This window comes from Triturus cristatus, chromosome 9 (assembly GCF_964204655.1).
Source record: "Triturus cristatus chromosome 9, aTriCri1.1, whole genome shotgun sequence".
In the NCBI taxonomy this organism is placed as follows: domain Eukaryota; kingdom Metazoa; phylum Chordata; class Amphibia; order Caudata; family Salamandridae; genus Triturus; species Triturus cristatus.
The window spans coordinates 233,911,267-233,935,949 of record NC_140592.1 but is presented as its reverse complement, the minus strand read 5'-3'; the positions used below and the strand labels follow the sequence as shown (position 1 = coordinate 233,935,949).

Genomic DNA, 24,683 nt, shown 5'->3' with positions numbered 1-24,683 from the left:
GAAGTACTGACCCGGAAACCGGCGGAAGGGCAAGAGGTGCAGTGGGTAGTACTGAATTGAGTTCGGGTGAAGAAGAGGAAGTCAGTGCACGGGGTATCGGGGAGAAGACCGGAGGTGCCGCCGAAGCAGAAAGGGTTTGGCCCGCAAGACAGAACCGGGTAAACCTGAGGTTGGCCCCAGACACCGACCTTGCACCAGTTTCGGAAGAACCGGAAGAAGAATCGGGAGACGAGGAAAATCCTCAAGGTGGTGTGAGAAGGTCCAAGAGGACTCGAGTGCCAAGTCGGAAGTACACTTCCCCGGAGTGGGCATACCAAGTGACTGATGCCAGGGTTACCGAGCACGGGAAGATTGAGGTCGATGACATTGGTCAACAGTGTCCCGCTCCAGAGGGTGGAAGTGTTGCTGAAAGTTCCGGGATTGGAGATCGAAGGAATTTTGACGATTCATATTCCGAGTCCGCCATTCCCAAGTGTCATTCGAGGTATGATCTTGGACAATTTGGAGTTCCCGACGTTCACGACTGTGCCAGATCCACAAGAACTGATCATTCTTAAGCTCGAAATATTGCAGGGAGTCTTGGAGCTGTTGGGACCGGCGCTTATGTTAGATTGATTTGAGAAAGGTTGCCAGCTAACAAGAAGATTACCTAGAGCCGAGCGGAAGAAGAACAAAATTAGGGATTTTTCCGTTATAGAACGAAGACAAGTTAGGGAGGTTTGCCTAAGTTCACGAAAGAGACATTAATGAGAAAGAGACTTATCCTTTCAGAGACTGCATTGGACATTGAGCATATTCCGAAGATGGCAGATCCTGTAAACCCACATCGTAGGGCTAAACTGATAATAGGCACATTGATCGGAGTTGTAGTAGTCACCATATTTGCGGTAGTGATCAGTTCCTACATGGTGGCTCACAGGCAAGAGGGGAGGGTTCAGGGAGCACCCACACCTATTACCCCAGGGCAGAGTGGTGTCAGTATTAGCGAACAGGAATTATCGGAGTTGAGAGATGTTCGCAGACTTCACATGGATTTGTCAAAGGGTGATTTTAAGCTTAACGCGTATGCAAGGTTGCTGTATGAGTATGTTGATGCGATGGATGTGAAGGATTGCTATGTGTGCATGCAGTTGCCTGCTTCAGTGGATGAGGGTATCAAGTATCATCATCTCCCATTGACTTATGGGATTTCTTGTAGTATATGGCTCAGTTTATTTTATGACAGGAGACAGTTCGAGTATTTCTTCTCAAATTTTGACACGGTACTTCCCGAGGTGCCAGCAATCAAGCATTTGAATAGATATGATCTGGATAAGAAAGAGGACAGACTCCTGAAATATTTTAGACCGACTGTGAAACTGGATACGGCGCATGCTCACAGGAATAACCTGACATGTGCGTTATCAGAGATAGAGAAGAAATTCATAGACCAAGTAGAGGACAGGTATAGAAAGTTGACCGAGACACGACACACCGGAGATAGCCCAGTAGATTGGACGGACGAGGAGAGAGCTCACAGATCTAAGGGAAGTTATGGACCAATAGCATTGGATGAGGCACAGAGAGGGAATTTGTGTATTGCACGGCCTCAATCCAAGACGGAGAAGGTCGCAGTAGGACATAGCATTTGTTCTCAGACTTTTACAATGGAAGCTTATGCTAAGAATTTTATGCAAGGTCCAGTAGAAGTAATCCCGACAGTGTATTATGTTTGTGGGACGAATGCTTATGTCAGACTACCCGACAATTGGTATGGAGTATGCTATTTGGCTATCATATTCCCGAAGATTTATCACACAAGGGACTTGGAGTTGTTAGAGACGAAGCGACCGCCCAGGAAACGTAGGGCTACAAATGCCGGTGCAGTGATTGGGGACATATACGGAGCAATGATACCTAGTATGGGTGTGGTGTTGAATGATGTGAAGATCCGAAGGTTGGCGACTGTAGTTGATGAGTTGTCTATGAACACGGCGAGATCTTTGATATTGGTGGCTGGAGAGATGTTGTCGATCCGGAATATGGTTTTGCAGAATCGCCTTGCTTTAGATGTGTTGTTAGCAAAAGAAGGCGGAGTCTGCAAATTATTGAAAGTTCAGGAATGCTGCACGTATATTCCAGACAACTCGAAGGAGATAGGGAGGTACATAGACAACATAACGACTATTCACAAGGAGATTACGGATTTGACGGAGGTGAATGTGTGGGAGAAGATTGGATTAGGATTTGGAAGAGTGGGAACTTGGTTTGCGAATCTGGGAAGGGGATTTCTAGGTTCAGTGTTGAAACCAATTATTATTGCCGTGGTTTGTGTGATCTGTTTGTGGGGATGTGTGAAGGCATGGAAGTGGTATCAAGGAGGCAAGGTTGAAAGAGCTCTAAAGGCAAACGAGAGGAGGTTGGCAAAGCTCCAGGAGCAGCAATATGAGAGTCTTAAGAAACTGGAGGGAGTCCGACATGGAAATGTTATGACTAGTACGGTTTAAATCAGTTCTGAAGAAGGAAATGTAATGGTGATGACGGATGTCATCAAAGGGGGGAACTGATGTAGCGTTTAAAAGTTTGAGAATCGTAGGGGTGCGTTATATTCACTGTTAGTCGGCACCCGCATATAACCAAATGTGTACTCAGGGATTTCGTGTGCAATGTATTACAACTGTATAACCTATATCGATTTTAAGTAGAAGTGCTAGCTATGTACAAGCACATGGTAAACGTAGTAGAGAAATGTATAGTGTTTAGCTACGGGAAATGCAATGTGGTGTTAGAAATGTGTACCCCAGACTTCGTGTCTGTAGGTTGTTTAGGTTGACCACACATGAAAGAAAGACGTAAATGTCAATACTGTGATTGAAACCTGCTTGTGTAACCGAAGTAGTGGCCAGAATTCGCATATATCGTTGAGGCGAAAGGCCTGGTATTTTCTTATGTTAGCCAAGGGCAATAGGCCAAAAAGGATTTATTCCAGTAGAGGTTTTAGGCTGTAGTAAATTGCAACCTAAAAGATGTGAAGAATGTCTGCTTTGCATGATTTCACCCCAGGTGCAAGGACAGTTGCTCGTTAGTAGAGAAGCTCTTTGTTCGTAATTTGAATTATGTAGAGAAAGCCAGACATGGGAGTGTATTGGAATGTGCCAATCGTAACTCCTAGTGCGGATGGCGTCTGGGACTCAAGGCCAAGCGATGGACGATGGAACTGGACTGCGATCTGTGGAAAAGTACTGAAAGACGACCCCGGAAGGAGAGGAGGCGCAAAGGGCGTGTTCGGAGACTTGGGGTACTGTATTAGGGACAGCGCCCCGAGGGTGGGGGCAGAGCAGAGCGGGGCAGCCCAAAGCAGAGGACGGCTAGGCGAAGGGTAGAGGGGGCAATTTAGACCAAGCTCTCGAAGTGAGGACTTCTTAGGAAGTTTCGCTCTGACACCTTTATTCGATGAGGGTCTCAAGGGATTGCTAAGTAGGGATGTCATCTAGTGCAGAGTAGGGACAGAGATGGTATGGTTCAGTGTCCCTAGTATCGACATTTGCTTGGTGGTGTTCTACCTCATGCTTTTAGAGATTGTACTTTTAGTTATTTTTAGCCGTATGCGGATTCTTCGTAGAGTAGCTTTTGTGTTAGTGCCTATGTACATGTTGTGCCTCGTATTGAGGACTCTGTATCTGCAAATCTTTATGCTGATAATAAAAACCAGAGAGCCAAGAGATTAAGTCTCGAGTCCTTGATTATGGAAAATTGTAGACTGTAATTGTGATAACAGTGATTTTCCCTCCATGCTATTAGGCAAGTAAAAAGTTCCATCTGACCAGAGTGGGTTCCAGTAGATAATTGCGGGATACTAAAATGGGCCAGAGCAGTTGCGCCTAGTCCATGGAATGAATTGCATCCATTCAGAGCACTGGAACACTGGACAAACAAGGGCTCAAACAGATACAACACTGTGGTTGTGTTGTTTGCGTGTATACTGCTTGTTATAGACTTCATGGTGACATTTCAAGTCAAAGTTAGCATAATTATGGTTGTATCGAGTTTCAGTATTATTGGTGATCTTTTAATAATGCAGGAGCTCTAAAGGTTGGGTGACTGAAGGACTTGAGGCGCATTAATCCGAATCGCAGTAGCACAGCGCGTTTGAGTGCCACCTCCCCAACCCCCATCCACCAGAGAATGTCTGGGTTAGGATTTAATTTTGCACCAAGATCAGTTTGAGGGGGGGGAGGTAACATATTTCCACTTTTCCAGCATCATCCTTCTTACATTTTGTAGTATTATGGGCATTTAAACAACTATTGCTTTTATCCTGGAGAAGGAAGGCAAGCTGTACGGGGTCTTTTGAGTGACTTGAATGCTACTTTATCAGTTGTGCTGGTTCATATAACATCACAGGAATCGACAGATGCACCCAGATGTTTGGACTCTGTGCAACCCTCATACCACAGACTCTGACACAGGCTGAACCCTTTTAAACACAACACCCTCAATGTATACAACAGTCTATTGAGCCTCCTTTACAATTAGTGTAATGACACCTTTGAACTGCCTCATACATTGTGGCGTTCTTCCATGGCATATCACAGAGAATTCACTGGCACTCTGCATAAATGAAAGTTTAATATAATAATGCAGATAGATGGTGGTTCAGTCCCATCTCTCAAACCACCTGCAAACACTGGTCATAGGAATAAGCAGTCCCAAACCTTCCAGGACCTACTGGTCTTGTCCACCACATGACTCCAATATCTTACTGTGCAAACTAACCTGTGGTAGTTCCCCAGACTCACTAATACCATGTTTCTCTCATCGTTTCTTCAAACAAATGACTTACGACAGCAATCCACATGACCACCCGAAGACAGGGGTGCATTTCTAAGCATCATCATGTCCGTGTCAGTCTTTTGATTCAGGGTCACATAATAGGTCATTCGTTGGATCAGTTGCTTATCACCTCCCAGTTCAGCAGATAAAACAAACACACAGGCGAGATGAAAACCCACCAGACATGAGACATGAAATGTAAAAAGTGAGCACCGTGGCAAGTTTGAAATACTTGCAATGTAGCAGCTATACACAGAAACAGTTCCCAGAGACTTACAATCAGCATGTCAGAGGAGAGGAGTTGGCCTAACGGCTAGGGCCGTCGACCTCGAATTTGGGGAACTGGGTTCGAGTCTCGGCAATGACGCAGAACATCCTGTGATTCTGGACAAATCAGTTAATCTCCCCGTGCCTAACCAAAAATGAATGTGTGTCGTCATGTAACGTACCTGGTGCTATGTAAAGCGCTCTGATACCCGATTCGAGTCAAGTTGGCGCTATATAAAACTCTGCAAAAAACATGACTGGTATGATCAGCAAACTGGTTCCTCCTATACATACCAAAAATAAGAACAAATGAAAATAAGAAAAATAAATCAGATATTCCTTAGATGGGTATCACAGAAAGGAGGTTTCTGCAAGCCACAGGATTACGATAACTGTCACCCTCACCATGCAATGCTTGTTTCCTACGAACAATATGAAGGTGTGATAAACACAGCCATAACAAGGCAGAGGCAGCAGCATTTTAAAAGAGAATGAATAAACTTTCCGATCAAGTCTGAAAATGTCCACCACTCAAACCGCCTTTCCATCCTCAATTCGATTGTAAAACATCAGTTTCAGAATTCGTTTGAGAAAAATGCACATCAAATTAGATCTTTACATTGCCCCTTTTAACTCAAGAAATATGGTCTTTGTTACAAACCACGCAGAAACCTCAGGCCTGGAGAATCCCACTCATCTTATGCTGGAAGATGAGTTAAAAAGATGAACAGAAAGGTCGTATCAGTAAAACAGTCACAATCTTTTGATATACCCAATATCAGCTTACTTAGTTATTAAATGAACCGTGATGATAGATGGTATAAACGTCTTGCTGGGTCAAGGGTATTTCCCAACGAAGCTGAGGATTGGCTGGGTTAAAGGCCTTCTAAAAACAATGCCCCTCAAGGTTGGACAATAGCACCCCTCACTAAAAGTATTGCAATATCTACAGACCTGGTTATTTATTTTCAGACGTGCCCTGCTTCCAACAAACTCTCTGGTTCTGATCACTCAACCGGCTTCAAGTTGCTGTGTGCTGCTTTTGAGTCATAAGCCATTCACCAAAGTGCATAAGGGCACTTACCAGGCACTTAGCTGGCCAGCTATCCATATCCGGAGGCTCCTGAGAGGTGCACAATAAAAGGAATGTCTTTTGATGATCCCCTATTTCAAGAGGCATCAAACATTCAGACAATCTTTGGCTGATGGACTCCAAGAATACGGGAATCCCTTCTATCACAGTTCCATCGTTCCTTCTTCCACAATTGGCCCACGAAAAACTTAAAAATCCTGTTCTTTGGAACTTAACTTACAAAGAGGATCCCTAAACATTTATTTCATAAGGTGAAAATCCCAAAACTAAGACGGCTGCCACTATGTGCTCCGGATTATTACTGATCCAAGCGCATCACCTAGGTCCTCTTTCCCTTGTCATCTCACTTTACTTTATTCTTCTGCTCTGGATGGATTACTCACGCCCCGCGTATTGTGGCCCCCCTACTCTCTTCAGCAGTTTTGTGAACTGATCCCATCATTTCCCCCACAGTGTCGACACCATCATCGACAGCACAAGTTCCTTAACTCCTCCTTTCAGCATCTACCACCCCTGGTTCCTGTACCCAATGTGGTGTTAAACCCCCTTAGCCGCAGACACGTCCTCTACTACAACTAAATGAGTTTACACATGGTGCAAGCCTGGTGATGCTGGTTGTGTAATGCATTGACTGATGCAATCTCACCCCACTGCTGAACTCTCCCTCCTCCCCTATATTCTCCAGGTCTTGCAGTGCAGGTCTGGTAGGTAATGGAAAGGTAAATACATCGGGATGGGACACAAGCTGAGGTTTGGGTCATGTAAGCTCTTCTTGTCTCTTAACTTATGCCTCCCAACCCTCCTGTCCCCACCACTTATCCATCTACTTCATAACCATATTGAATGCTTGTGATTCACAAGCTCACCAAAACACACCAATTGGATGTCACTAGATTAATTCTAGATCACTATTACTGTTTTGTAATGAAAAGTAATGTCAATGTCAATGTCAATGTCAAAGATTTTTATGAAGCACACAAATCACCAAAGGTCTCAGGGCGCTAATGTATTATAATTTCTCAAAGCTAACATGCCCAATAATTTGAATGACTCTAAACATGCATTGGGCCCGATTCATAGAACTAACTTAAGACAAAGTTCTAAACTTACTACCATTTTGGTATTCACAGCTGGCACTTACTCATTTTGGTATTCACAGAAGGCACTTACTCATTTCGGTATTCACAGAAGTTAGGAGTACTAACTTTAGGACTCTTAAATGCCTTCTGTGAATACCGAAAGTCTTAAAGTTAGGATTTTTCTCTGTTTAGGAGTAGTAAAGTTAGGAGTCCTAACTTTACTACTCCTAAACTGAGAAAAGTCCTAACTTTAAGACTTTCGGTATTCACAGAAGGCATTTAGGAGACCTAAAGTTAGGAGTCCTAACTTTACTACTCCTAAACTGAGGAAAAATCCTAACTTTAAGACTTTCCGTATTCACAGAAGGCATTTAGGAGTCCTAAAGCTTGACTCCTAGCTTCTGTGAATACCGAAATGAGTAAGTGCCTTCTGTGAATACCATAATGAGTAAGTGCCTTCTGTGAATACCAAAATGGTAGTAAGTTTCCGATTTTGTCTTAAGTTAGTTCTGTGAATCGGGCCCACTGTACTTTTCTTGTTAATTACATACTCTGGTACATCACTCTTATGCTCTTTAGACAACTTTGTAAATAAAACAGTTATTTCCACAAGTTCTTATAGCTCACTGAAAATAGTACAAAATCAATGCTCTGTCCAAAATTGTTAAAACCTTTTTTTCTTCCTCTCGTCTCTTTAGATATTGACGAGTGTGAGCGTGGAACTCACAACTGCAAGGTGAACTCTGTTTGTCAGAATACAAAGGGGTCCTTTTACTGTGAACTGAAGCAGCGGTGCCGTGATGGGTTCATACAAGACCCCGCCGGTAACTGTGTCGGTAAGTGTTACAACTCTCCGCATCCTGACAACAGAGCTAGCATGATCCGTGTGCTGTGTGTAAACCTGACTGCATGTGTTGGTATAATAATAGAGTATTGTATGAGAAACCCCAAAGGATTCTTATTTTATTTGACAGTTTATTTAGGGTGTTTCTATGGGGCACACTTTGCTCCAAAAAGCAGATGATGGTTTAAAGAGAAACTCATTAAACATGTCTGCCTTGTGTATTACCATTGACACTGAAGGTGGGGGGACCAACAATTTGGGTGTCATTTACAATATGAGTTTGAAGGGGCAGTAGGGGAGTTCACACATCCAGCAGATGCATGTAGTAGTGGGGCAGTGCCGTCACAGTGTTCACGGGTACAGGCGATAGTAACAGCGGTTTAATTGTGAGAAGATCAAGCTAGTGAAATGTCTCGGTTTTTATTCAACACCCTGACAGCTGGGCACAAAACGACCAAGCATAAATTCTCTGCTAAAAAACGTATATATTTCCCACTGAAAAAAAAATACATCTCAATGAAAAATATCATGGAAGACCACAGTTATTTACTCGAAATGCATCCTTTAAATCTTAAGAGACAAATAACTATTGATGAAATGGATAATTAGTATTTTGTGGGATATTTTATTAAGTAAAGCCTGCTGCAGAACTAAGTGGGGACAAAGTCTTTTGAAGAAAGAAGTGACAGTGCATTGGGGATCGATCCTTACATTGTACTTTGTGAAAATGAAAGCAGTGTCTTCATTGGAGAGCGGCTCGCGTGCTGACTAGCTGGTCTAGGGATTGGCTAGCTTATTTTTTTTAGATGTTATTGACTGACAATGGTCGCATAAAAATGTCTTCAATGGATCACAGCATCTGTGTTAACTAGCTGGTCTAGTGATCGTCTCTATTCCATCTCACAGATGTTAGTGAACGTTAATGATCACATAGAAATGTTTCCAGTGGAGCGGGATACGTGTGATGACTGCCTAGGGCCGTATCATGGATAACGTGCACTTTCCCTGTTTGCGCCACGGCATACCTTAAAACAGTTGCGCTGTGTGCAAATAGTGAAAGGGTGCTCTATCACATTGAATGCACTGCCCCCAGGGCAGACGCGAAATCGTGCCGCTCTGGGGGGAGACAGCATTCACGTGACAAACAGAGCGGTTTTGAAGCAGTCGCTCCGTGTTTTACTGTGCAGGCAGCAACCTACCTGCACTTTTAAAGGGGAATGGAGATTTCCTTGCAGGTGAGTGCAGTGAGTGACCCAAGGGGGTGTCTGGGGGCATCCACAGGACACCATTTCCCCCCTCCAGAGGGCTGCCATCAGGTGGTGCACTGACAGTGTGGCAACTTTTAGATGGCGCACTGTAAGTGCACCTCCTAACAGCATCCTTGCCTCTGCGCCCGCCTCTATAATACAATGCTGGTGCAGAGGCAAAGGGATTCCTTCATTTGCATGGAGCTATGCCCCCATGCAAGCAACGAAATGCCCCCTTGAGAAAGCGATGGCGCTGTTTGTGCACCAGCGCTTTCAGTATTACAGAAGGGGCAGCACAAGCGTCTGTGCCCCCTTCTGTAATACCAAAGTGCCCCAGGAGCGTGCAAAGCGGGCACTAATGGCCGTTGCACCCCTGGGGCATTTCCGTATTAGGGCCCAGGTTTAGTGACTGGCTCTATTCCATTTCACAGATGTATGGAATGGTATTGATCGCATAGAAATGTCTCAAGTGGAGCACAGCACCTGTGTTGACTACTTGGGGCAGCATTATGTATGCAGCACATTTTTCTGGTTATCGCTGAGCGCACGTTTCAAAAGATGCATCCAGCACTAACCAGGAAAATGCACCGCATTATGGTGAATGCGCTGCCCCCAGGGCCTCCCTGGGGCAGCGCATTCGTGAAAAACAGAGCTGCTGCTTTAAAGTTGCTCTGTGTTTATAAAGTAAAGGTGACTTTTAAAGGGGATTAGAGATCCCCTTGCAGGCGGGTGCAGTGAATGACTGCTCCTACATGGAAGGAGATGTCTGGGGGGTCTATGGGACCTCCTTTTCCCCCCAACAGGGGGCTGCAATCAGGGGGCACACTGACAGTTCACCACCTTATAGGTGGCACACTGTCACTGCTCCTCCTGAGAGCTTCTTTGCCTCTGCGCCCACATCTGTAATATGGTGCGGGTACAGAGGCAAAGGGATTCCCTCATTTGTAAGGGGCCTCGCCCCCATGCAAATGAGGGAACGCCCTCTTGAGGATGCGGCGAAGCTGTATGTGCACCAGCGCCTTCAGTATTACAGAAGGGGGCGCCCAAACATCGGCGGCCCCTTCTGTAATACCAAAGTGCCCCGGGGGCACGCAAAGAAGGCACAAATGTTGCACCCCCAGGGCACTTCTATAATATGGCCTCAGGTTTAGTGACTGGCTCTATTCTGTTTCACAAATGTCAAATAAATGTTAATCATCAAATAGAAATGTCTTCAATGGAGCACGGTACTTGTGTTGCCCAGATGTCACTTTTTGCTGAATGAATAGAAATTGTATTAAGTGTAGCTCTTGTGTTGACTAACTGCTAGAGTCGTCGGCTGTGTTTCATTTCACAGATGTTAATGAGTGCACGTCACTCCCTGAACCGTGCAAAGTTGGATTTAACTGCATAAACACCGTGGGCTCCTACACCTGTCAGAGGAACCTTCTAATGTGCAGCAGAGGCTACCATTCGAGCGAGGATGGCTCCCGGTGCCTTGGTGAGTAGAATCACTTTGTGATAAAAAAATGGTTTTAATGTATTCATTGATTAGCACACTTTAATGTCAAGACTGATGCAAGTATAAGAACAATGCAAAAAACTATAGCTCCTCCAAGGTTGTGGGAAATTAACTTTAGTCACTTCCTGTGATGTCATGTGGGTCAAATATCATGTTTCAGGTTTCATGAAATGCATTTGGGGGATGCCACTTTTGTTGATGTTTAATATATTGCACTTTAGTGAGTTTTGGAGGGAAAGAGGCATCTTTAACAATTGTAGCACACCTTTCCCTCTACTAAGCTTGAGTGCCAGCAGTCAGTTCACTAACGGTGAACTGTGCTCTTTCCACAAGTAGCTAACCTGATATGGATGTATGGTAGCCCTTGCACACACTCTTGAGGATTAGATGATTTCAGCCTTTCTCATGTCGAGGTGCAGCTTTGTAAACTCTAAGATCCTGAAAGATGTGTTCTGTAGCTTGGAAACAGGGAGAACTGCTCACTGTTTTCAGGATGTGATATCTGTAGCACATGAACTAACTTGGTGAATTTCCATTGCAAAACCTTAAAAATAACTCTGCCCTGCAAACACAAACCTGTCATGAATGTTATCCTTGCGAATAGCCTGATCGTGGACTGTTGGGTCCCACTGCAGATATGTGCAAACATTGTCTGCAGTTCGCCCCGCCCTTCATATGACCAGCCCTCAGTTACATCTGTTCACTACCTGCTTCTTCATCGTATATCTTCCTCACCACTCTTCCCCATTTACTACTGGCACTTCTACTTAGTTTGATACAAATTACTCTTCTTTGGTTGGGGTAGGATCTACACTCCAGAAATGCCATTAATGAATATATAAAAAACTGTTGTGATATTCATTTATTCTTAATGAGTGTAATCATGGCAGTGTGTTATGTTATAGGAGATCTTATAGGCTGCACTGTTGATCAGTAAAATGGTATATTTCTGCTATGACAGACCGCTGTTTTAAAGATGGCCCTTACTTTGAATAAGTAATGATAAGGGTTTTCCTTTAATGTTGAAGTGAGAGGAAGTTTGTTCCACGTAATGGCTGCCTGTACCAAAATGGCTTAGCTACCTGCAAAAGCACTTCTTCCAAGTGATAGCTGTAAAGGTAAGGACTGTATTTACACCACGTAATCTTGGCGCAAACCTGAAAATCTACTGACGGACAAGTCCTCTGCATGGTAAGAGATGTCTACCCCTGCCCTGAGTGCCCAACTGTACTATTGTCTGGATCCCTAATGCTGATCTTTTGTCATAGGTAAACATGCATCATGCATGTGTGCCATGACATAGGCTTGTTTCACGAACTGCGGTCTTGTTGGACCGGGAGGGGCACCCAAAGCGCTAACCTCATAGTGGTGGAAGGATAGTGCCTTCACCAGGAGTGAACCAGCACGAATTTGTGGTGGCAGCATTCCATGTAGGGATCAGTAGTAGTGAACAGGACCTTTTTATTCTGTATCACTGGAGTGAGGCCTACAGGCACACTCACGTTTTTAAAGTTCCACTGCTGTGTTCTTAACTCACCCTTGGAATTCATTAGGTAGATGTAGAGTGCTGCGCAGTGCCGGAGTAGTGACTGCGCTGTATGTATGTAAGCTTGGGAAGTGTACCGTACAGGGATAGAGCATTACTGTGGTTAGTGCATGTACTGGGTGAATGTATGGCTGTGAGGAATACATTGCACGAGAGATGTTGTGCTGTGCAGTGCGTGAACAATGAATGCATGTGCTGGGTGTATGGGTACTTGCGTGAACTACAATACATGAAGGGTGAAGTGTTGTGTAGCATGCACATGGTGAGTGTGTGTGTGCTGGCAGTATGAATGTTTGTAAATAGCACACCCTGGTTAAGTATAGAAAAGCTTCAATGCTGAACAGTGCGCACAGACTGGGTGTGTGCTGAATGTGTGTGTACTTGGAATGGTAGAATGCATGGAGGTAACAGTGCTGGACAGGGTTTAGACAAAATATGGAAGAAAAAATATTGTGCGGACAAAATATTGTGTCAGGAATATCGAGGACAAAAATATCTTGAAGGTAAGTTTTTGTAGGTAAGCAAAGTTTTACTATATATAACTCCACATGTACCTTGACAATATATATATTATCAAGGTACGTTGATGTTACCGATAGCAAATCTATACTTATTTGCACTTACTTTCTCAATATTTAAGTTGGCTATATGTTTGACACAATATTCTGTCCACACAATATTTTTGTTTCCGATATTCTGTCAGCTATTCACTAGACAGTAAGTGTGCTGTGAATGTACGCTAAATGTGCCTGCAATGGTACATTATATTGAGAAGCCTGGGTTGCATTTTGGGAAGCTCAGGCCTGCCTGGTGAAGACATGAGGAGGAGAGGAATCCCCCAGACATATTTGTATATTGCTGCATTTCTGTGAGCTGGGTAAGACAGACATTGGAGGAGAAAAGGAAGAGACTTCCTTCACAATTCAAAAGAGTGGTCTTTGTGATTCAGTGATAGATCACAAGGGAGGGGCCTGGACAAGTCTCAGGAAAGGAGATGGGTCAGATAAGATAATCCTAAGAAGTAGGGCTAGGCGTCTCGGATTAACCGTGTGATGCACATATCACTTTGGCTGACATCAAGGTGTAATTTCTGGTCACTCCCATGAATTGTGTTTAGGATTCACCGGGTATACATTGTTGTGAACTATGGAAATATAGTTGCCACATTGACTGCTTTGCACTCTAGAAAGCAACCCAGGAAAGTAATATGGACTGCAGAGTATCAAAAATCATTTGAGGAACTGAAGAAGGCACTATGCACTGCACTGGTACTGAAAGACCCTGACTGCAATCAGCCTTTCACTGTGCAGACGGATACCTCTGACAAAGGAGTTGGTGTGGTGTTAGTTCAACTGGATGACAAAGGTACAGAGTGTCCGGTAGCCTTTATTAGTTGGAGATTCCTACCCCAAGAACAGAAATGAGCAGCTATTGAGAAAGTGTGATTTGCCATAGTGTGGGTTTTACGTAAGTTCCACCCAAATTTGTTAGTCACTAGGTTTTTGGTGGAAACAGATTATAAACGACTGAAATGGTTGATGGCTATGAAGGGAAAGAATCCCATGTTGTTGAGATGTGGAGCACAGAGCCAAATTGAGCCACAGGAATGCTGAAGGACTTTCCCACCGGTTTTACCAATCTGACCACCCAAACTCTCTAAGTAAGGAGTTGGTTCGGGGTGTTATGATCTGGGAGGGGCATCTGTTGGGACATAAAAGTCCTGTGCATGGTAAGAGACAAGTACACCTGCTCTGAGTCCCCAACTGTACTGTTGTGTGGATCCCTAATGCTGATTTTTGTCGTAGGTAAATACGGATTATGCGTGTGGGCCGTGACATAGGGCTGTCTCACGGATTACGGTCTTGTTGGACCGAGATGGGCACACAAACCCCTACCCTCATAGTGGTGGAAGGCTACTGCCTTCACCAGGTGCTAGGAAGCATGAGTGCAGCAGTGGCAGCATGCGGTCTTGTGATCAGTAGAAGTGAACAGGACCTTTTTACCATGTGTATTTAGTCCGTCACTTCCTATGGAGGGAGCCAAACAGTAGACTTTCGGTGGACAATCTCAATGAATGTCTTCCTGCCCCGTGGATTAAGAAGCAAATTTGTAAAATGTATTGGTCAGTAAATCTGAGGGTACTGGAAAACCACGGCCTCTTGAGAGGAAACTGCGTTTGCACTTCATTATACCACACCTCGCAGACAGCTCTAAAAAAACAAACAATCAGCAAAATCCCAACCACCACCTAGCACTATGATAAATTCCTCCACCCACCAGTCCCTAAACCAGCAACAGCCAAACAGCAGCCCTCCCAGGCTCTTCCTCCTCCTCCTCCCACTCCTAAGGTTCAGCTGCTTCCTTCCGGGCTCAAACTCAAGACGTGCAGGAAGATTAACCCTTTCAGGTGGCTACTTTTTCTGCACCAACTCGGACTGTGCTGTAGTAGAGGCCGCATCCTCTATCTGCAGTACTGTAATGCAGTAAGCACACTTTGACATTTTATTTTGCAGAAATGTTTCTCTTAGAAGTAGTCATTTTACTTTAGAGGTACCTTTTAAGCAGTGTAAATTTCCATGCATCTTTTGCTATTTGGAAGTATCATTTCAAAATGAGTCTGTGTTGGGAAACTTTTTTTTTGTGGGGAGGGGTGGGGGTAACGTTAAGGTAAACAGTGTGCGCCGTGGACCAGTTAAATTGTGCTTAATATTTGATTTTAATAAATTATTTACACTGTACTAGGCCTGGGCAAAAATTTCGTTCCGTTCGCGGAAATTGCGATAATTTGACATTTTTGCGTTCCGCGGAGAGCGCGAAAATGTCAAAAATTCCGGTTTCCGCAGCTTGGCGATAATTTGTTTCTTGCTCGCGCTGTAAAATGATACATTCTCGCGCGCGCGCGATCGCCTTACCTGAATCCCTGCGTTCGCCGACAAGTTTTCTTGATCCGGTCGCGTTCTCCATGAGATGTTGTATTGTTTTTAGCCATTTGCGCTGTCTCGCGACAGTTCGCGCCCGCAGTGACGTCATGCGTCGCGCGATCACGTCTTTCTTCTCGCGATCATGCACCGCGAGAACAACTCAAAACAAGATGGCCGCGCCCGCAAGCAACCACATGGGTAAGTTGGCGACCCGCAACCATGCAGAAAATCTCGCGAACATGCCGGAAAAAAACTTCCGCATCTTTGCGATATTTCTGCTTGTTTGCGATAATTTTAAACATTCTCGCGATAATTTGCGAAGGTTAATTCCGCAAATTCCGCCCACCCCTACACTGTACACACACTTATTTATTTATAAATAAAGAAGCTTTAAAAAACATGATATTCAGAAATGTCAGCAGGGTGCTACATTTTTCATGTTGTGGACAAAGTTATTTGTTCAGTTATCAGAAGTGGGGAGAACAATGCACGCAACAGGGAGACATACAATGGAAAACATTGCTCCTGTAACGTGTTTGCATATTGGACTCCCCTGTATAATAATTGTCGCTAGAGCCTATTATCTGTAAAAAGAATTTTAAGCACAATTACTGTGTTCGTTTACAGAAAATGCACAAAGTCCTTCCTTTCAAGTTCATGGTACACAAATTTGCGAACAATTAAACATTTACAAACTGTACAGTAAGCATGATTATAAGGACCTTGACTCTGGCAGGAGGCCAAACAACTAGCAACCCAGCTTCCCCATACCACTAATATTTTTGTTTGTTAAGGTCTTTAAAAATGCCCATATCACATAGCTGCATACACTTTGTTTAAAAGATTAAAGGGCCTTTTGTAAAACAAATACGACTAAAGCAGCAAATGATAACAAAGGAAACCAGGTTACAATCATTACTTCCGCTCAAAATCCTGCTATTGTGAATACATCACTTTTCTCTCTGGTTACCTAAAAATATGTTACATTGTTACTTGCGATGTCATTTCAATCTTGGCGTCACCAGAACATATAGTGATCTTGTGCAAATCTCACAGTTTAAGCCATATTCACTGTTAAGACTTCACGAGCTGTAAAACCTCTTACCACGTAAAAAAAATCAGCTTCTAACAGTATGCAGAAATACTTAATTTTTATTATCTTGTATATTACCCCATACTGTTACAAGCTGTCTTTTTTCTATTGGAATAGATTTTATATTACAGTTTAAAAGTCCCTAAAGTCTTCACAGTTAATATGGCTTAAATGGTGTGATTTACCCAAAATTACTATATGCTAGTGCGACGCCAAGACTTAAATAACTTTGTCAGCAACAATGTAACACATTTCCCTTTTTTAGGTGCATGGATAGAAAACTGATTTGGACATAATAACAGGATGTTAAGCTGAGATCGTGATTCTAAACTGGTTTCCAATTTTATCATTTGCAGCTCTAGTCATACTTGCTCTACAAATGGCCCTTTAATATTTTGAACATAAAGTGTATGTTACCATTTGATATGGGCATTTTTACATTTTACATTTATATAATTAAAACAGCACCTCTATCATACTGTTAATAAAAAAACAGCTGTAGCTAACTCCCACTGTTTCTCCGCCCCCCAAAAAATCACTGCTTTTTCTCTATCTTGCCTTCCTATACCTTATCTCTCTCTTCACTAACCCACTAATTTCTCACTATATCTCTCAAGCTATCCCTTTATCCTATCTCTTTTTCTGTTTCTCTCGTTCATTCGCACTATATACCTTATTTCTTTCACAAAATATTTGTTTGCTTTCACTAATATATCCAAACAACTCTACATCTCACTTTTCTTAAATAACGCCCGATGGCAGGCATTGGAAACAGATCCTCATTCCATCCACAGCAAATATCTGTTGTCATCGTTGGAAGCAACAAACAAAACAGACCTGTGAAATACAAACTTGCCTTTTCCAGCCTTTCACCAAGTAATAAATAAAGTTGCTAAAATGCACTCTCTTTTAGGTGATTCAAACAGACTAACTAGCCGCACGCACGCTTGGATGGTACTACGATCTTATAAAACCCTGAAACTAGCCTCATACCCAAGTACGACATTCTCGGTGCACGCAAAGAAAAAGCAATGGCAACTCATCTTGGCACGCTGCCATTCATGGCTGCCCAACCATTCTGGAAATACAACTGCCCAAAGACGTAGATTATTTGGTGCAGTAAAGGAGGATATTATCCACCTGGTTTGTATATGCCCCTTTTTAAAGAAAGCATATTAATAAAAAAAAATTACGCTAGGGGCATCCGATGCTGTATGAAGGCTATAATAAAAAGACTTGATCCAAACGATGCTCAGCTCAACTGCAAAATGATGAACTTCTTGACTTTATATAAAAAAAGTATACGATCAGAACTCTCTTGACCTATAGGTTGGCCTGAGCAGTAAACTCTGCTCTGTGGGCAGAGTTCACTGAGTTTTTGCAACTCTGCGCAACGCTTGGAGCATGGAGTTTGGCCACAACGCAGCCTAAACCGGTGGAGCAGAGATTGCCGGCACACGCACCATTCATCCCTACCAAAGGAGGTATACGTGACTACTAGTAGGAGGGGCACTTTCGCTTAACCCTATAATTGTTTAAAAAGTGAATGGCCCACCCCGGAAACACTGCCCAGATACTCCGGAAGTGACGCCTCGGAAGTGACTGGTCCAAGACGCACATGGGCTCTAAAGGTACATGCAGCCGCAGGGGCACTGCTTGCCCGGCTGGTGCTCTGCCATGCAGCACAGCTTGCCAGTTGCCGGTGTTGTCTACCGATAGCTTTAACAGCCAGAGTGTAGTCACCCTGGTTAAGAGTCTGTTGCTGGCAGGATCCGTGCAGCGGAGGTCTGAGACTGGGGAGCAGGTGAGCTTCCTGCCACTCCTGAACACTTCATGGTGGGCGTTGCTACGGATTTGGGTACCCCGATGCTCGCAGTTGTGCTTTAAGCCCCTCAGCACAAGGCTGTCCTGAAGCCCTTGCCCCTCCAGGATGCTGCTTTCTCTGGTCCTCACTTTGCTCCTGCTTGGACCTGCCATCTCAACGTCTTGCTCATTGAACTGCACCTGCTCTGTGGGCCTGCTGGACTGCAGCTGCCTGGGACTAACTGAGCTGCCCACCACGCTGGCCTCCTGGGTTGTCAGGAATCATGTAAGTGCCGAGGAAGTCGTGTCTGTGTGTCAGTGGCACTGCTGCACTGCACCCCTTGCCGTACAACATAGCCTTCGCAATACTGCACATGACTCCTTCACACTACCTCACTCCATCCCCTGCCATGTGGCACTCCATGCCATGCAAGACCCCCATGTACCCCACAGCTGTGCAGCGCACACTCAACTGCACAGTCTAAGTGATATTTGCCACTGCTCCTTGTGATGCTCTCTGGCTTGCTGCACACATCTTTCCCTGTAAGAATCTTCTGCTACGGCACATTGTTATTATTATCTCCCTGCTGTTTCTCTATGCCATCCTCGCCATATTACTGCCATGTTGCAAGCCATCCGCACCTGTTGTGCTTTACTCCATCCCCACCTGCCATGCCGCACCCCGATTCCCCACCTATCATGCTACACCCCATCCCCACCTGTCACACTGGACCCCATCAATACCAGTCACATTGCACCCCATACCATCTGTCACGCTGCACCATCTACAGCACCATTCCATGCAGCGTTCAGTCCCACACCCTTGAATTTGAAAAGATTTGATAACCCTGCTCCCAGAGTCACATAATTCCCTGGCCATTGCAAGAAACAAGGTTGAATGTATTGCCTGTAACACCCTCTCTTCTCTTTCTAGTTCTAGTTGTAATTGATTATTGTTAAATCCATACGCTTTTTGGCTTTCTTGTTCCCATGATCACTTTAAAAAGCCTTTTCATAGGAAAGTCATGATTTAGTGCTTTGACATATAGCATGTGGGTCAAATTTAGTAACTTTTACACATAAGCAGTATTTCTGTTTTATCAGGGGGCCTGCTTGTTTCACTGCACCTCTGCTGCAGACCTATTGCATCTCATCTCGTTTAGCACTCGCTGATTACTTTCAGTAGTTTGTTTAGTAATAGTTGTTTTTTGTAGTGCTCGTCACATTGGGCTTTCAGCAGATGATATATAACAATTCCACATGGTCAAATAACTTAAGCAGCCAAGTAAGTTATAGTTAGTCTTTACTTATATGCAAGAAGCCTTTGTGTAGACTGGAATAACAGCCAGACTTGGGCCTCACCTCAATAGGACTGTTGTTGTGTTGGTTTGTTACAACTAACTGAGCCATGAATAAAACTGCCTACTGGCTCCTCAGTGTTGTTTCTCATTGGAAGACAAAATTCCCAGGTCACTCTACAATCTTCACTGACTTGTCTCTCCACAAATTACCATCACAATGCTGGCTGTCAGCAACAAATATATCATTTTTTTTTTTTTTAAATTATAAATTGGTAATCATTTGATATTCAAAGCCACAAACCTCACTCTATTAAGAGAGTTGTGCTGGAACAAAATCCTAAAGAACATAATCATGGTATGCGTTCGTAATGTTCTGTGAAGTGGAAGTGATACTTTCATGGTCATAAATGTACTTGGACACCCCTTCTTATATTTTTTAACCCCATTCTAGTTTCTCATAATGCTGTGTTTGTTTCTGACAGTTACCTGAACCCCAAACACATACTGATCAATCTTTGCCTTTGTAGTTAGAGTTTTATACTGAAAATGTCTATTGCGTAAGCTTTAATCTCTTTCACTTAGGGTAACGCTAATGCCACACGTCCAGTGTCGTGCCTTTTTCTCCCTGAGAGCCTTGAAGCTACACTCAGATTATCACAATCCAAAGTCTCATGTGGGTGCGAGAGAGAGACCTCCAGGCAGCATGGCACCCACAGCGAAAGAAAGCACGGCGCCAGTAGTCTGGCAGCATTGCCAGCACCCTTAGAAGAGGCTGGACCCGATCAAATCCTGCAGGCTAGGGAGCTCGCAGCTCGCCTGCTTTGGGACTGCACTATCCCCAGGCTGAGCAATTGACCAAATGGAGCCTACCTTCTCCTGGCTACTTTAGGGCAGCACCTAATTACCTCTACAGAGTGAAGAGGAGCCCTAAATAGGACCGATAAGGAAACTGATGACTGGTTGGAAGCCCTGGCGCCCTCCCCTCAAAGAAATGCTAACAAGTTTATTTAGCGGGTCATTTGATGTACTTTTAAATGTTAATATTTTGGGTAGCCAAGCAATACTCCGCCTGCTCATGGAACTCTACAAAATTCAGCTGAGTTTTTCAGTAACTCTGTGGAATTCCGCTGAATGAAACTCAGAAAGCTCCGCTCAGGCTTAACTATAGGCCCATGAGAACTTATGTGAGTCAATGAACGCAGGCAGTATACACTCAGTGCTTACACATGATGATTTTTACTTAAAAGAATTGTTGCACTTAGTAGCAGAACAACATTTTATTGATGACTATCTGCTAATAAGTCTTGGTGAATTGGGTTTTAATAGTACTGCTGCACATTACTAATAATAATCAGGGTGGTTTTAACTTCTACAGATGAAATTACTGTTTTGATGATTTTTATTCACTATTGGTTTAGGCGCTAATAATACTATGGCACGTTATTAATGATAACCATGTTGGTTCAAGATTTATCAAACATTTAGGAATGTCCCTGTCCCTGGTGAGACCGTAACTCCTATGAAATCTTGTGTAATCAAGTATCACATATTATGCATTATGTTATGTAGTATTTGTATACATGGCAACATTGTTATGGTTTTTATAATCTTAAAACAATAACGTTTGAAGGGGTTATTATTGACTGCAAGTAATAAGACAAGGAAAATAAAAACAATGAACTATAAAGTTTGTACAGAAGACAACATAATCTTAAAATAGTGATCAACTATTGGGGCATTGTGGGCTTACATTCAACGTCATTGGGTGCTGGCAGAATTCCTTCTCTGGTCAACTCCCAAAAAGTAAAAAACAATCAAAAGAAATAAGGGTAGTTTCCTGACTGAACAATAACTGATGATTCACAGCATGTGAATCTTGAAGAGCTTCAATCTTCTAAACTGTTGATACCTATTTCTTAGTCACACCATCAGTAAGTGCATGATTGCAATAAATTACAGGAGCACCTCTTAGGGAAGCATTTTGGTGTTGTGCTAGAGTGACTAGAATGGTACTCTTATCTTGTTATACGCCATTGTGTCTAGACATGTAAGAGTGGATCTATTTTACATTATATAGTGTTGACTCTGCATTATGTTCCTGATTATGTGGCTATTCAGGACTCTATACAGTGGATCTATTTTACATTATATAGTGTTGACTCTGCTTTATTATTCCTGATAATGTGGCTATGCAGGTCTATATAGATCCACCCATCAACAAGGACAAACGGTATGTACTGGATACAAACAATTACAATGGATGGTCAGTTTTATTCCCATGGGATAAGGGCATCAACCCACAGATCAAGAAAGAACAAAGCTTATTGTAGTGGTTTTTCAAAGTCAACTTTGGTGGATTATTATGTAGTTTGTTTAGATGTTTTTGCTGCATGTTGGTATAGAGGGCATTACAGTCATCCAGTTTGGAAAGCACAAGAGCTGTAACAAACGACTTCTGCAAATCCTGTTGGATAAAAAAAACACTTTACTTAGAATTTCCAAGGTGAAAAAGGAAGATGAAGTCACAGCATTAACTAGCTTTTCGAATTACAATTTGTCATCGAAAAGAATCCCTAAGTTTCCCACTTTTGTGACAGCGATAGGCAGGATACCCAATTCCTGCAAGCACTAATTTGGGTACCAACAAACGTTACCCAATAAAAGAACCTCTGTTTTTACGGAGTTCAGTTTAAGGAAGTTGTTGGACATCCATTTTCCTATTTGTGTCATGTAGCTGCAGAAACTAAAACAGACCAAAGGGCAGCCTTAAATGTATTCAAAGAAATACACATATTGCGTGTCCAAAATAGTATCCATTAGTTATGTAATATGATATCCCAGACCCCAGCCGGGGTTCACTCGATGTGGGGATGGGGTTAATAATACCCTCCTTCAATTGCAGTCCTCTTGGCCCAATTGTGGCTTCATTGAAAATAAGCAGCAGCAGCTCCTGTCTTGTCTGCTTCTTACTGCGTGTCTTTCTTTGAATACATTTAATGCTGCCCTTTGGTCTGTTTTAGTCCTGAGGAAGACCCGCCAGGATGCATAGTGAATAGCACTTGATCACAGGATCGAAACGTCGACAACATTACGTTATGTCCTATGTCAGCTATCCTTGGAATATGTAAAGAAGATATAAGGATACACTGAACAAAACATTTTTGAGAAATTTTGATTATTTATGGTTCCAAGGTCTCATGTTTGTGTATGTGATCACCGGGATATTTGTGATTTTCACTATGTATATGTTAATGTGATGTATTGTTCTTTATGTTCTCTGGACAGCCGTTGAAAAGAGAAATATGAAAAGAGATGAAAATACATGTTTTGATATATGAAAAATAATATATTTAAAAAAAGTTAATGGTTGTGTTTTGTCAGTGGTTTTTGTAAATAATTTTTCTTTAAAAAATTGTGTTTTTTGAGTAGGAAGAGTTTCACACATGCTTGAGGGACAATTTATAGGCCCTTTTAGTATTTAATGTTTAATGAAAAACATTATTTTACAATTTCCCTTGAGGAGATTTTGTTCACCCGACAAAACTGTTTGTAGTTCATAAATTAATTAAAGTGCAGCGTATTATTCACTGAGATATAGGTATGTTGGTATTTAACAGATTTAACAAATTGTCTGTACCAATTTTAAGATTGGTTAAAGTGAGATTACAGCCTGGACACTTCAGAGTGTCCATAATCTTAAGGGGCTCAAGAATGGAACAATAACAGTTCTTATCTGAAGAGTAGAGCTTCAGCAAGTCTTCCCTTATGTAGCTAAGTAAAGTATTGGGTTGGGGTGGGAAACCAGCAGTGAGGTTGATGCTGGGCACTGCTTGGGTGCAGGCAGGCTTCCCTTTGACGTACCTTCGATGTGTCAGCAGCGTGTCGGCGCTGCTGCCTACAACATATCGGCTCCCTGCTACCTGATTGGTTCCCTGCTCTACGTCAGCGTGCAAAGCAGGAACCACTAAAAACAAACACCCTCGGACAATAAAGTGCAACTGCCATGATAGGGGTATTTAAAAGCTGAGTTTAAAAATGAAAAAGTTGTGAAAAAAGTCAGTGGAAAAGACAGATGGCCCTATTACGAGTTTGGTGGTCCCATGGACCACCGTTGGCGGTCTGAGCGCGGTGTGCTCGGCGGTCCAACCGCCATATAACAAGTTGGGTGGATTGGCTTTGCAAAGATTGCTGCTGGACTGCTGAGACGCCAACAGACTGCCAGGCTCGCGGTCTGGAAAAGGCAGCCGCCATAGGGTGGTACAGTGGAGCTACACCACTGTACGTATTACGAGTTGTCTGTTCCACAAGCAAACCATGGCGGTCTTACCGCCATTTTCAAGGTGGCGGTGACGAAGGATTTGGGGTGCGTACTCACCCCTTTCTTCTTCTGCCAGGAAGATTCCAACGTGGATCCCTATCTCCAGGTCCCCCGTTCATAGCAGGGTCTTCACCCCATGGATTACGACCCCATGTGTGGTGATCTACAGGTGAGTTCTTTTCATACCATATACCCATTGCCAGGACCGCCCACAAATGGGCCGAACTCAGGTAATGGGTATATGGTATTGTCTCAAATATGATCAAATAAAGGGAGAGGGGAACTAGGAGCTAATCAAGGTCCAGTAACTGTGCTCCAAATTGAACACAGGGTTACTGTTCCTTGTAAGAGACTAAGAGTGTCAAGAGACAAGAGGAGAGAGAGTAGGTAACTAGGTACTGCACCAATCTTTAGGGGACAGTCAACAAGAATGTCTCTTGTTGCCTTCACACATCCCTAGGGATGTCATGCTTCATCATCGGGCGGGTGCTCCTCGTTGGGCTGGCGCTGCAATGCCCTACGGGTCCCCCGAAGGGTCACTTTAGGGGAGATCTTTTTATTTCACGATTTCACCATTTGATGAGTGTGAGAGTGTCCTAGTGGGGTACTGCGAAGTGAGTGTGAAACTAAATAATTAAAACTGGGTAGGGGATATCACAATGGTTTTAATATGCGGATTCTCTTGTCAGAGTAAAAAACCTGTGGGTTATTGTTACTTATGGGGTAATGATGACCTCTAGTAGCTAAAAAAAGAAGAAAGTCGACATTTTTCGCGCCTAAAAATGGGCAAACTGATCCTTGGCGCTTCATCAGGAACAAAATGAATTTGAGTTAATAGTGAGTCAACCCCACTCTCAG

At 43.3% G+C, this 24,683-nt stretch overlaps 1 protein-coding gene across 2 annotated transcripts in view; it reads left to right on the top strand.

Annotated features, from left to right (window-relative positions):
- The window catches only part of FBLN2 (fibulin 2), a 630,642-nt gene that overhangs the window by 522,907 nt on the left and 83,052 nt on the right, over positions 1 to 24,683 (top strand). For both annotated transcript variants that reach the window (XM_085624813.1, XM_085624812.1), the window contains 2 exons: positions 7,950 to 8,087; positions 10,679 to 10,822. In XM_085624813.1, the coding sequence (XP_085480939.1) occupies positions 7,950 to 8,087; positions 10,679 to 10,822 (282 nt within the window). The remainder of the gene's footprint in view (positions 1 to 7,949; positions 8,088 to 10,678; positions 10,823 to 24,683) is intronic.